This window comes from Cyprinus carpio, chromosome A3 (genome assembly GCF_018340385.1).
Source record: "Cyprinus carpio isolate SPL01 chromosome A3, ASM1834038v1, whole genome shotgun sequence".
Lineage (NCBI taxonomy): Eukaryota > Metazoa > Chordata > Actinopteri > Cypriniformes > Cyprinidae > Cyprinus > Cyprinus carpio.
The window spans coordinates 15,183,201-15,197,629 of NC_056574.1; the positions used below are offsets into that span (position 1 = coordinate 15,183,201).

Consider the following 14,429-nt stretch of genomic DNA (forward strand, 5'->3'; position numbering starts at 1 on the left):
CACAGGGGTAAGTGATAAATGACAAAATTTTCATTTTGGGATGGAGTATCCCTTTAAATTGTTTAAAAATAACTTTTAATAGTTTTCTTATAAAAACGTGTGTTCATAAATCTTGCATCAACTCTGTTACCATACCATATTTTGCCTTTAAATTGGTGGAATTATCTCCCACAACTATGTAAAATACAGGAAATGATGACATTTTCCCTCACTGATAAGATCTGAAGCCCTGAAAAGTCTGTGTGCTCTCTCTGAGAAAATATTTTAATCTAAAAAGTTCTTATACCTAGAGTTATTTTGAAGAATGTCAACGCTGTTACCACAATATCAAAAGGAAAACAATATTTATTACTGATCACAAATTGGGTTATATAAAAGGTATTTAAATCATGATTTTATTAGTGCCATGTGCTCTTAGCATTTTTGCTAGCAAGTGGAGTTTTTGGCAAAAATAAAATTGTCAATTCTGTTACCGTCAAACTCTGTTACCAAGGTAGAGTAAACATGCTGACAACAGAGTAACAAAATTGACAGTCCACCAGATAATTCTGTCAATTCTGTTACTTTACAATATTTTTACTTAAAGGGTCAACTCTGTTTATGAACTATTTTCATAAAAAAAGCTATACAACTATACACAAGAAAATTTAACCTTTTTTTAAAGTTTTTTTTTTAGTTTGTGTTTTTGTGTTTATTTGTATGATTTAATTGTAAAATAAAGTTTTTTTTTTGGGAAAAAAGTAAGCATGAATGTCCACCCCTAAACATAACCATCAAATGGGCCTAAGTAGATCATATGAAAACATACAAATGAAATCGCATGAATTCAAACAAATTAGCCACCAATTCGCCAAAATGTAAAATAGTAAAAAAACCTGCTATGAGATTATGTTGCATATTCATACTTTATACTGTATCGAAAATACTTTTTTTTAACAGCTACAAAGCAAGTACTCCTTCAAAAGAAGGGCATGTGGTTTCGGATGCAGTCACAGATAATCGAGACACCCTACATTTGATTTATTTCTACGAGTACACCAAGAGGAAGAGATGCATGCTGGGAGAGACATGTCATGGTTAATCAAGGAGAAAGCGAGGAGACGTGACACAAGGAAACACCGACCACCAGAGTGCCAGATCTTTATTATACACAACACCTTTTATTATCATCTCACTTCCAATTCTCAATGTGCATTTTGCTCCAAGTCCATTTTAATTCCTACACAGGCACTTGACAATTATTTGTTATTCCAACAGCATAAAAAAGAATGCTAAATATGTCCTCAGTCCCTTACTCCATACAAAAGGACACAGTTATTAGAGGGAGAGATGGGGATCGGGTCACCATGAGAAAAGACCAGAGGAAAAGTTATGGCTGCAATGATCAGGGCTTCATCCAGTTCTCAACAGATGTTGAAGTAATTTAAAACCGGAAAGGATACAGCTGGATAAGATTTTAATTCAAGCCTTGAACTGACTGAAGAAGAAGCAGTGGTTGCCATCACTGTAGCCATAACACACAGGAGTGATTTAAGAGCGTTCGGCCCTGATATCTGGAGCTAATTTTTAAGTTTAATCTCAAGCCTGACTCCAAGCCTTTGATTATTTACAGACAAATCGGCGCTAAAATCAAAGACCCGCCCACCAAAATCCCTATTCTTATCCTCAAGTAAATCAAGAAAACAAAATTTGTCACGGCCCATTTCTTTGCACGCACATCAATAAAAGCAAACGGCAAAGATTCTGCAATCAAAACAGGATCAACAGGAAACCCGCTGGACCGCTTTCACTCTGAATTCAGTTCAACCATTGTTAACGCAAATGACGGGGCATAAATCTGTCATTAGCGAAGAATAACTGTCGTTCTAATCCGAAGCAAACAGTTTGTGAAAAATGCCCAGGTTATAAATAATACACTCAGGAATACATTTATTATGATCTCTATGTTAAAGGTTCACCGTTTTTTTGTTGTTGTTTTTTTTTGCGGTCAGAAAGTTCACTGTGTCTTTGTAGGCGAGAACGGACTGGTTCCATAAAGCAAACGCCCTACAACCCCAAATACACCTGCATGTACCATGTTCATTGACCTTGTGTTTGAGTGCATTCCTACTTCCAGTTGTTCTTCCCGCTCATAAATGCTCCCCTGACCCTTACCATCCCTGAATGCGAAAATAAAAGCACGCCATAAGGCCTTGCCAATTAATTTAAGTTACAATGATCAGAATGCTAAGCTAGCATAAACTGTTATCAGATTTGGAGTCGGATGTTACCTGAGCTCTGACGGGTCGGCCCGTCACGAGTGGTTACCATGCTTTCCAGGATTATATTCATATACACAAATTATTATTTATATAAACAGATCATTACAGAGATTTTCATACAAATTGCACCTTCTGCTCCGACTACCTAAGAAATTCCCATCACAAGAAAACCAGAAGTGCTTTTCAAAAACCAAATTTCCGGACCCAACAGAATGTTGCCAGTTAACACCAAACATGAGCGTTAACATCTAGGTTTTTGCATTATGAACTTGTATGTTTGCATTTTTCTGATTGGTTAGCTGCTACTGTGTCATAATTAACAGTCTCTTGGTACTAAGTGCCGTTTTGAAGGGCATCAAACATAACAAACAGCCAACCGAACATAAAAAAAAAAAAAAAAAAAGAAATCAAATCAAAATCAATCCCACATAGCAGTAATAACAGCAGTCACGGTGTCTTATTTCAGCATATCCAGTTAGAGAGTCAAGAAAACACAGAATGAAAACAAAAAACACATGAAGTGTGTCTATAACGCGAAAGAATCTTCAACCACCTTTAAGTTACCAAAGAACAGGAAGAAGACAGGCTAGTTTAGCAGCAACTAGCTTGCACAGTGCTTGTATACATATAATCCCACATTAAACCACTAGTCAGGGAGGAGGCATAATGAGTCTTGAGTAGGATACCCCCTGGTGGTCACCTGACCTATGTGAGTGATGAAATGACTGAAAGTTGGAGGCCACTACACCCTTCAGTTCACTCTATAGTTTAACAAAATAATAGCAACAACAACCATTTTATTTGAATATTTATGTGCTTAATTTAGACCTCTGGGCTTTAAAAGTAAGGATGTGATTAGCAGCGCTGATCAGAGGACAGTTTGAGTGGATTATTTAGGTTTATTGGTGAGGCTGTATGTGTAGACACACGTGCACATTTCAGTGCAGTTCTCCACCCCTTCCTTCCTTTCTCTCTCTCTTTCTTTCTTTCTTTCTGTCAGCCTATGTTGGCCAGTGCATGGGTCTAGTCTAGAAGGGAGGGCTCGGCGGGGCGGATAATGGTGGGCCGGTTGGGAGCGCCAGGGGGTCTTCTGCTGCAGGAGGAGAAAAGAGTGAGAAACAGAGTTGAGACATACCCACAACCACAGATAAATGATGGAGGAGAAGGGAGTAGACAAGACGAAAAAGAGAAGAGATGAGACTAGAAGACATGAAAAGATACATGATGAGGAGGGATTGAGACTAGATGAGACGAAATAAGAAGAGAAAAGAAGAGGTGAGACTACATGAGAGGAGATTTGACTAGAGGAGATGAGAAAAGACAAAAGGAGAGATGACTAGATGAGACTAGAAGAGATGAAAAGAGACAAGATGAGGAGAGACAAGAATTGATGAGACAAGATGACAAGAGACAAAAGATAAGCAGAGACAAGACTAGATAAGACCATGTAAGAGACGAAAAGGACAGGAGCTGAACAGAGACGAGTCTAGATAGATGAGACTACATGAGAGGACATGAGACTAGATGAGATGAGAAAAGACAAAAGGAGATGTGAAGAAGCAAAAAGAGATGACTAGATGAGACTAGAAGAGATGAAAAGAGACAAGATGAGGAGAGACAAGAATTGATGAGACAAGATGACAAGAGACAAAAGATGAGCAGAGACAAGACCACGTAAGAGACGAGAAAAGACAAGAGCTGAGCAGAGACGAGACTAGATGAGACTACATGAGAGGACATGAGACTAGGTGAGATGAGAAAAGACAAAAGGAGAAGTGATGAAGCAAGAAGCGATGACTAAATGAGACTAGAAGATGAAAAGAGAAGATAAGGAGAGACAAGTATTGATGAGACAAGATGACAAGAGACAAAAGATGAGCAGAGACAAGACTAGATAAGACCACGTAAGAGACGAGAAAATACAAGAGCTGAGCAGAGACGAGACTAGATGAGACTACATGAGAGGACAAGAGACTAGGTGAGATGAAAAAAGACAAAAGGAGATGTGATGAAGCAAAAAGAGATGACTAGATGAGACTAGAAGAGATGAAAAGAGACAAGATGAGGAAAGACAAGAATTGATGAGACAAGATGACAAGAGACAAAGGATGAGCAGAGACAAGAGTTAATGAGACCAGTCTTAAAACTTTAGACATCTAATTTTTTTTTCCTCAACAGTTGCAAAAAGGTAGACTGGTCTAATTTTAATTCGAAAGTAAGACTGATTACCCCTTTGCTAACTGCTAGTAGGTCAAACTAGTTCTCAAGACACTTAACATAGCGGCTATGTTTATGCAACTGACCCCCAGATGAGATGAGACAGGATGAGAAGAGACAAAAGACGAGGAGAGACAATACTTAATAGCCGCGTTTCCACTGTCAGGCCAAAAGCGGGCGTGCTAATGCGTGCCAGTCTCGTTTCCACTGTGACTTCCGGGGCTTGACTGTGCCTCGTTGGTGCTTCCTCGGGGCCAACGGCCTGGGTTTTTTGGCCCAACAAAACCTTGGGCCAAAGAGGGCCAGCTGGGGCTAGAAAAGTGGTTATGAACAAAGATGGAGTTTCTCTGCATCTGGAGAGCATCAGCGCCGCGGATCATTTCAGAAAGTTAACAGCAAACACCAGCATTAATGACTTTTACAATAATTTTAGCTCAAAACTCACTTTCAGACAGCAGTGAATGTTTTAAATAACTTCTGTTTGAGATCCGATGTGGATTAAGATCACCATACAAGGCAGAAATATTTACAAGCGACGCAAAAGACTATGCATGCTAGCCATTAGTAAATATGGTAAATAGCCTACAACCGCTTGAAGAAATCAGACGTCAGCTTCTCATTCAGACTATTACAATAGAATTTAGCTCCGCGTATGTCATAAAAATATCATAATTGTTTTTGTTCGTTAGCTCCCTCTGCTACTCAGGTCGTATTTTTTTGATGGAAAGAATGTAGAAATTATCTTTCTTTCTAAATGTGATGTATACTGTGACTACAAATAAACAGAAACAGACTTGACTATGTGTCTTCTTTCTTTTGTGAAATAACGGTTCATACCGCTTTATTTCTGTGTGACTAATTTTTAATCCTGAAAAATGTATTCATTATGGTCAATGTATCACTTATTATTGTAAAACATCAATGCTTTTGGCTTTAAATCTTTATTAAAACATGCAAACAAATGACCGCTTTTATTATGTTCGTTTTGTGATCGCGCTTGTTCCAGTGACTTACTTCTTATCATTTTTCTGATAACTTCTCTTTGTCGGTGAAATGATGTGGTTGCGTGACGTTGTTCCAGAGAGGTGTGTAAAGGGCGGGTTTTAGTGAAGCGCTGCGGAGCTTCTGGCCCGACAGTGGAAACGCAGCATGATTTTGGGCTCGGTGCTACAGGGCTATTAGCCCCACCTGGCCCATTTAAAGCACTCGCTCGCACTGGCCCGACAGTGGAAAAGTGGCTAATGAAACCAGATGAGATGAGACAAAAGATGAGGAGACAAGACTAGATGAGACTACCTGAGATTAGACGAGAAGAGATGAGAAAAGACAATTGAGACAACCTAAGAGGAGATGAGACAAGATGACGAGACAAAAGATGAGGAGAGGGAGTTGAGACAACCTAAGAGGAGATGAGACAAGATGACGAGACAAAAGATGAGGAGACAAGAGTAGATAACACCATGTAAGAGATGAGACTAGATGCGAAAAGATGAGACTAGATGAGAGATAAGAGAAGAGAAGCAGATGAGAAGAGGCTAGATTAAGGTAAATGAGAATAAACAAGAACTGGAGGTTAGATGAGAAAAAAATTGAAGAAACAAGATAAGAAGAGATGAAAAGAGATAAGTGACAAGGTGAGATGCGATGAGACGAGAAGTTAGGTGGGACTATGTGAGACGAGAAGTTGCTAGATGAGGCCACGCAACAGCAGAAGAGAAGGCTAGAATAGAGACTAAATTTGACAAAACAAGATAAGAAAGGACAGGAAGAGACTAGACAGATGAGCTAGATGAGACTAAATGAGAGATGAAGAGGATAGAAGAAAAGAAACGAGATGACATTAAAAGAGACAACGCAGAAAGGAAGGGAGGAGATGAGTGCAGAACAGATGAGATAAGAAAATACCAGATGAGACAAAGTGAGAAATCACAATAAGAGATAAGAAAAAAGAGAGATAAGATAAGAATAGAAAAGAGACGAGAATAGAAGTGATGAGGAGATACAAGTCTAGATGAGAACACATATGAAGAGATGAAAAGATGACGCTAAATGAGTAGAGAGGAAGAAAGGACGAGATTAGAGGAGATCAAAACAGGAAATGATCATCACTGGAAAAACTTGTTTTTACTAATAATAATAGTAGTAGTGTGTGACAGGAGAAAACAGCTGAATGCGACTGCTAGTGAGAGAAGAATAAGAGCTGAAGAAACAGTACATCAGTCAAACCTTGTTCAAATGTTTTTTTTCTTTTTTTTCTTTCAAAAACGTTCACTCCTCTGAGCTTCAGACAAAAGATGCTTGTTCTCACAGGCTCAGCGAGTCTACACATCTTCACGGAGGTGACAGATGGTTAAGTGTCTTACCTGGGGATGCCCGGAGGGATGCGGGCAGGGCGCGAGGGGATCTGTGGAGGCGCACTGAAAGGATCCAGGCTGCTGTTGCCGAAGGCATTAATGGGCTGGCCTGGGCGAGAGGGAATGGGTGGAGCTACAAAAGAGGGGGTGGGGTTAAGAGAAGGCGGGCCTGGTGTTGGACCTCTAACTGCTGGAGGCCTGCTGGGGGGCGGGGCCGATGTAGGCGGTCTCCGCTGGGGGGTGGGGCTACAAAGAACAGGAAAATAAGAAATATAATATTAAAACAGTTATGAAGTACACTAAAACAAGTTTATGAAGTACACAACTCTTAATGCCCAATATACTCATGACGAAGTTCTTCGCTTACACAATGTCTACACCATCTACGAGAGCGGCATGGTGCGAAGTGACATAATAAAAGACAATAGAACCCATTATAATCAGGTGATGCTGTCTACGCTGGAAGCAGTGCGGCGGGACATGACAAATCCAGCTTTTGCAGCATGGTGTGATGCGATGCAACAATATATAAATGTATATAAAATTTTCCGTAAAGTTCACTTTGCAGTTCACAAGCAGTTTCAAACTCCTGAAACAAACTCCAAACATATTTGTTCAAAGTTATATAATTCTAACAGTTTGTTCTTTAATTTCACTTTAATTACATTGGGGCCTTTAAAGTGTTAAGGCCTGTCCCACATTTGGGGTCTTGGCCAAATAAATGTGCAAAACTTTCCCAGGTCTAATGAATGCCAAAGCTCAGTGCACTTGTTGCACATTAGATCCACACTACGTCTAACAGCGGACTGGAGCAGTATTTGAAGCCAAGCGTACCCCATCATCCATCATGTTCAGGAACCCATGGGACTCAATATCAAGATACTTGCAGTTTTACAGCACTATGATGTAGTGTGTGCCATCAGATAATTAAAAGTATTCATATTTCATTATAAACATAGAAAACCACAGTTATGGGAATCTAATTGTTTCCAGACAGCAGCATGCTGTTCATTTTCTAACCTATTCTCTGGAATCCAGCCATCGTTGACGGGCGGAGGCGCAGGAGTGGACACAGTGCTGGTGCTGATGTCACCGATGATGCTGAGGGCCTCTTTTATGGCGTGGTACATACGCAGCATCTCGTCTCTGCGCTGGGCCTGGTCAGCAGACTCCTCCATCAGACTGTTCTGATCTCCTGAGGAGTACAGGTATGCCAGCAGCTCTGAGTGGATGAAGTCTTTCGCCTGGGGACAGAAAGACAACAGAACAGGAAGGAAAGGTTAAGGAAGAGGTGAGGCTGTTTGCAATAAGCTACGTACAACAAATGTTTCAAGATGAACTGCTTAAAACACAAGCGGTTGTGGACTTACGCTGCTGATCATGAGATGCATGATAGTCTTGGGCATGAGGTCTCTGATGGTCTTGTTGACGATACTAGTGTAGGAGTCCACCAGGTTACGAATGGTCTCCACCTGCCTCTCCAGCTGAGGGTCCATGGAGAAAGTGTCGGCTGGAGTGGCGTCTTCTGACTCCACCTACACAACACACACATCCCAGTTTCTTTACAATCACTTATTTAATCTGTTGCCTTTGATCAAACTTTAGGACTTTTCATGAATTTTAACGACAACATCTAAAGTGACCTGTATCTTTAATACATGAGTGGATTAGTGGATGAGTGAACACTATTCTTAGGAAATAAAAAAGAAAATTCTGTCATTTTTCATCAAAATGTAAAACCTTTCTTTACCTCTAAAACAACTTCTGCTGACCAAACCAAGACTGTATAGGTGGGAAAAACAACTTTAACTATTTACTAGATACTAGACAAGGTGAGTGATGTTTGCCCATGTAAAAGCTGTGTAAAAGTTGTTGCTAAGCTGATTTAAGAGATTTATTTTTACATGTTTTGATAGGTTTATTTTTTAATGTTTTTTGGTTGTTTTTAATGTGTTTTGGAGTGAGTGTTTCTGGCTTGTTGCTTATGCAAAATTGCTAAGTAATAACATAGTAATAACACAGTAATAATATAAATGCATACCTGTCTTCAACAAACTGCAGATTTTCAGGTACCAAGTCAATAACACAAATGCATGTTCTAATATGAGTCTGTTTTTTTCAACTCCCTAACCCCAAGTATATATAACAATAATAATATTAATGTTTGCCTTAGATGCAACGCCACCATTCCGACTATTAATTTCATAACATACATTACCGTTCAAAAGTTTGGCATCAGTAATGTTGTTTTTGAAAGAAAGTCATACTTTTATTCAGCAAGTATGCATTCAATTGATCAAAAGTGACAGGAAAGACATTTATAATGCTAAAAAAGCACCAAATATTGATAGAAAATAGAAGTTTATAATTTTATAATGGTAAAAAATGACAAATTGATAATTATATCATGATTCCTAAAGTTCTTTATTTCATTTTGTATGCTCAGTACTGTATTTTTTCAATAAACTCAGCCTTGGGTGAGCATAAGAGACTGTGTAAGTGTAAATGACAAATAAACCCTGATACCATGAAAGTTAAATGTAAAAGCACCAAATGACAAATAAATCCTGATACCAAAAGTCCTATTTTTCATTATAAACGCCTGCTCGGAGAAAAGAGGCTTTCCAGCTGTCCATGTCCTCCTGCGTATCACAGGCCAGCTCGATCTGACGCAAGTCCTTATACACGTTCCTGCGAGGGGGATCGAATACATGAAGTGGCCGAACGCCAAACACAAATACACAAACATTGAGAGTTGCAATCAGCCCTGACCTTTGCTCAGTGTTGAAGACTGCAAAAATGTGCTTGGTAGACATGAAGCCTTTCTCCACGTCTCTGAGCTTCAGGTTGTCCAGAGGAAGCATGTATTTCTTCTCTTTTTCCTAGTAGAGCGAGATGAGAGAGAAAGAGTTACAACAATTTTATAAACCGCTTCACAGTGGTATCAAAAGCTGCAGATTTCTGAGATTCTGAATACAATATATCACAATATATATTGAAGATTTTCCAAAACATCTGCTTTTGTGATCACAGGGAGTAAATGACCGCATTTTCATTTTGAAGTGAATTGTCGCTTTAAAGAAGGACCACCAGGTTGCCAAGCCAGAGAGGGGGATGTGAGACAGAGAGAGAAAAGAAATAGAAGAGGAGGAGTCTGGATGAGGACTTATGCTGCCAACTCGTTCTGTTGAGTTGAGAAGCAGCATCTGGAAACGTTTATGTCTGCACAGCTACGGCCCCAACAGTTACATCACTCAGAGGAACACTTCCCTGCCCCCAACACACACACACATTCATATACACACACAACAACCCCCAGTAACCCAGTACGATTTCCTGCAAATTCCAAAGTCGGATCCCGGCTGGAACATTTCACCGCGCTTGCCACGTCACTTTGCCTCCCCTTTCGTCCCTTTTTTACTTTCGTCCTCTCTTTTCTTCATTTATCGCTTTCTCTTTACTTCGAAAACCACTGCTAACGGAACATTTCTCAGTATTATTCATAAAACAATGGTAAAGAGCGAAAACTGCACACAGTTCAGAATTCGAAAATGGAGCCATCATGGCAAACGCTCTGTATTCCTCGTGAAGAAACTTCAGAGGCCTGGAATATGCATTTGCCACGCAGCAGCGGAGATGTGAGTATACCGAATATATACGTTTGAAACAAATTCCTAATTATCAAGAAGTAATGTTAGGATACACATTGATGTTGTTACAACCGATTTCATTATGTTTAGATTCATAGTATATTTAATATAATTTTTTGGGGCATAGCGGACCAGCTTTAATTACTTGATTCTTTGTGTGCCTTCATTACTCGGTACAAAAAGCTTTTTCTAAGTAAAAACCTAAACAAAACCAGCAATTTCACTTTAAAATCAAAAGAGGTTATATTTTTGCAATAAAAAATACAAAACCTATTTCACTGCAACATTATTTTCACGAGAATGAAGCTTTCTCCCCTGAAATTATCATTAACGTAGTATGTCCGAACATTTTACATTTCCTTTTTGTTTCATAATTTTGTCATTCCCAAATTATTCACAATGATTTTCATTAGACTTGTTATTTTAATGCAATGTAAATACAGTAAACTATGTAAATCATACTTTACGATTGAAATATCAATATTTTTGACAGTCTTACAGTATTGAGAAACAGATTTATGGGGATTTTGAGAACTAAACTTGCTGCTGAAACAAAGTTGCAATCCAAACATCTTAATGGTTATATAACAACCTTCATTTACTTTGGAAATATTTCGTATTACTCTATTTTAAATAAGTACTCGACGGGTTAAGTAAGATTGGCGCTTTATCAGTGTGTCTGTCTGAACTGTTTACTCTCCTCTGCAGTCGTGTGCGGTCCTCGGGGCAGTGACCTGCGGTCCAGCCGCCCTCTTTCCTCCCCCCCGCCTGCCCAGTGTTCAGACTACCTGTTCATCATGCTGCAGCTGAACAGTAGTCCGCACATTGGTTAGGCTGGGCAGGGACACACACACCCGTGGCTCGAGCAAATGGACTCTACCATTCGCTGCTGGACGGGGGGATTTAACATATAAACAATCTCTCTTGGGGAATAAATTGAGACGTTTACATTGAAGTTGCTTCGGAGCGTCTGCCAAATGCATTGAAGTACACATTCATAAATTTATGTGCTCCCTGGGAATGAAACCCAAGGCCTTGATGTTACTAGCACTGCATTCTACCAGTCAAGCCACAGGAACTCTGGAAAACAGCTAACGTTTGCACAAATTTCAAACACACATGGAGTTCGAGCCCAACGTGAGTGGAGCTGGTTTTAAGCTACAGCCATAGGGGGAGGGACTGCAAAAGAGGAATGAAGAACAGATCTCACCTCCTCGTCCTTGTACCAGGACAGCGATTCGGCCGTCAGGACAAACCAGTACGCCTTGGAGCCGCCCTTCATAATGCTGATGTTGAGGGTTAGCCAGCCTTTACGGATCACCTGTGGGACAGAGGGTGGAGGGGGGCGGAGGGTGTAGGGCATGCCAAAAGAGTGGGGGAAAAATTTATGAGATCCACACATGTACACTCAACAGTCTTTGTGCTGGAAGCTTGTGCCCTATACTGAACAAACCTGAAAACCCTATTGTGCAAACCTTTGGTGCTTACCTGTTGTGGAAATATTTTGTGTAACTCTGCCAAAGTTTGGTTGCCTTCTATGGTGGCTAATGTGATTAACTAAATAGCTCTGCTTTGTACATTACAGCAGTGGTTCTCAACTGGTTTCGAAATTTTCGAAAGGCAAAAAAAGGTCCATTGTTTTGATTTTTTGTTGTGTGTAAAAATGTTCCATTGTTCTGTTAAAAAAAAATTCAGGCAAAAAAGGTCAATTGTTATTAAGTTTCATTGTTAATATTAGCAATGTATAACACAGAAATCACTTTTTTTAAAACAAGTAGCCTTATGTTTGTCTACAAAGCGAATCTGCGTGACCAGGTTGAACCCGTTGCGAAATCTGCATGTGGAAATCTTACGCCCTCGCCGCGCAATTCCCGAATGTGTGGATTTCAATTGAAATGATTGCATTTCGTACGTGAAAATTTGCTGAAGTGTGGAAAATGTGGGCCCATCAATATGCAAAAATATTAACATACGAATATTCATAGCTAAACAGGAAAAGTGATTAATGCAACTGCATGAACAACAGCAGAAGTGCGATTTACCAACTTAAATGCATAAAACATAATGTATCTGTATTAGCAAAAATGCCCTGATTTTTGATTTAAAGTGTTCTTTTTTTTAAACCTGATATACACAATTGTATGCATATTTAGATTTAGTGTTAGGTTGCGATTCACCAGTTGGGAACCACTGGACTACAGTATCGAGCGTAACTCTGCACGTAGTCAGAACATAAGGCAGCAATTAAAGCTTAGTTACAAATAAACGCTTTAGAAACTCTAAATATACACTAACAAAACCACTGGGGAGTGTCTTTAAGTCTTGAAATAGAGCAACAATAAAAGAACAAAGGAACAATTGTGTTGTGCTTGTGGATTATTTCCTTCTAAAGTACAGGGCAACGTGACAGCAGATGCCATCCAGACCCACTGGATGCCAGAGAACAGGGGTCAGAGGTCAGCAGTGGTATGTTAGGCTCAAATTAGTGAGTAAAAAAAAAGCCTACATGTTGGTAAAAAAAAAAAGGAGAATGCTGTTAGTGGTGTTAAATGGAGAAAGATGTACACTCAAATGTGAAAACCTATTGAACGGGAAGGAATAGTGAAAGAAGACACAGGTAAACGGGTCGTAAGCTGGAGAAGAAAGGGTTAGTCAAGGAAACGGGAGGGAAAGGGCTTTCAGATTTCACTGGTAAAGAATTTTCAGTGTTATTTTTGAGGTTACACCGTTTCGTAAAGTCAACAGAATCAAAATGAATCTCATTTCCATTATTAATGCTCATTCCAGCTCCGTTCTGGTACTACATCTTACATCGTAATACCCCACAGCATCAATGACACTGAACGCTTTCCATTTCCAAGAAAGAAATGTCACAACAAAATGTACTACAGTGCCATCCCTTTTCTCCCTTTCCGTTTTGCTTTGTTCTCCGTAAAAACGGAGTGAAACTGAGAGGAGGGGGTTAAAGTTAGAGTTAGTGCCAACAGAAACAACACAGACATAAAGCTATAACAGGCTATACAGATTGTTTGCCTAGGTGGGGAAATGCCATCAACCTTCTGAAATCTAGAGACCTGATAACCATCTCTGAGAGGGGAAAAAGACAGAAGAGACTGATGAGTGGAGAAAAACACCAGGACAGTACGGCTCAGGCATCTCGTGCTAGGATATACTGTAGCGACCCGAACAAACGACCACAAAAACGCTCTTGAATATCTTTTCATTAGACAGAAACCCAGCAAATATCTGTGGTCACAGCCTGGCTTGGGCTCTGTATTCTCTAACATGGATCCAATTACCCTTTTGCCACCCACAACTGAAAAAAAAATGAGAGCATGACCCTATTTTCTGTTGTGTTTGGATTTCACCGTTCTTCCACGTTGCACATTCTGACTGCTGTCTCTCTAAATTAAACAAATTAATCCTAATATTGTGTACATTTAAAATGCATAATTATCAACAAGTTAATCAAAGAAATGGCAACATATGATCAGAGATTTCATTAAACAGACATTTGTTGATAGAAGGGATGATTTTGAATTAAAGACGAGATGATTAGATGATTACCTGCGAGAGGCGACTGTTAATTACTCCAATAGAAATCTCTCAATTAACTTTGCCCCAGAAAGGATTTCTCAAAGGTTGAGCAGTTAATTTATTAAATTAAAGCCAATTGATTAGCAAAAGGAACCCGACACTGCCACATTCTGGTCATTACCGGCACACCAAGGAAAAAAAAAAAAAAATCAACAACTAAATACCAACTCACTGTTAAGGTAGGGCTGGACAATATTTTGATTATCCACAATAAGTTCAGGTACAGTTCTAAAATTAAGCAGCAGTTATTATTGCGATGACTTTAAGAACCTTTTACTGTATTTGGCAGTTTAGTTTTGTGATTAAGATTCAATTTAATTTAATTCACTTCATTTAATAGTTTCAAAATA

At 39.4% G+C, this 14,429-nt stretch overlaps 1 protein-coding gene and 1 long non-coding RNA gene across 2 annotated transcripts in view; one reads left to right on the top strand and one right to left on the bottom strand.

Annotated features, from left to right (window-relative positions):
- Nucleotides 1–1,126: 1,126 nt before the first annotated feature.
- Nucleotides 1,127–14,429, bottom strand: part of dnm2a (dynamin 2a) — a 42,006-nt gene continuing 28,703 nt past the window's right edge. The window contains 7 exon segments of the mRNA XM_042720174.1: nucleotides 1,127–3,354; nucleotides 6,842–7,078; nucleotides 7,853–8,076; nucleotides 8,203–8,367; nucleotides 9,391–9,523; nucleotides 9,605–9,714; nucleotides 11,693–11,803. Coding sequence (XP_042576108.1) covers nucleotides 3,285–3,354; nucleotides 6,842–7,078; nucleotides 7,853–8,076; nucleotides 8,203–8,367; nucleotides 9,391–9,523; nucleotides 9,605–9,714; nucleotides 11,693–11,803 — 1,050 coding nt within the window. The 3' untranslated portion in view covers nucleotides 1,127–3,284.
- Nucleotides 10,167–14,212, top strand: LOC109087392. Its single transcript, XR_002017370.2, has 2 exons — nucleotides 10,167–10,470; nucleotides 11,191–14,212. It is a non-coding gene; the product is annotated as an uncharacterized LOC109087392 (long non-coding RNA).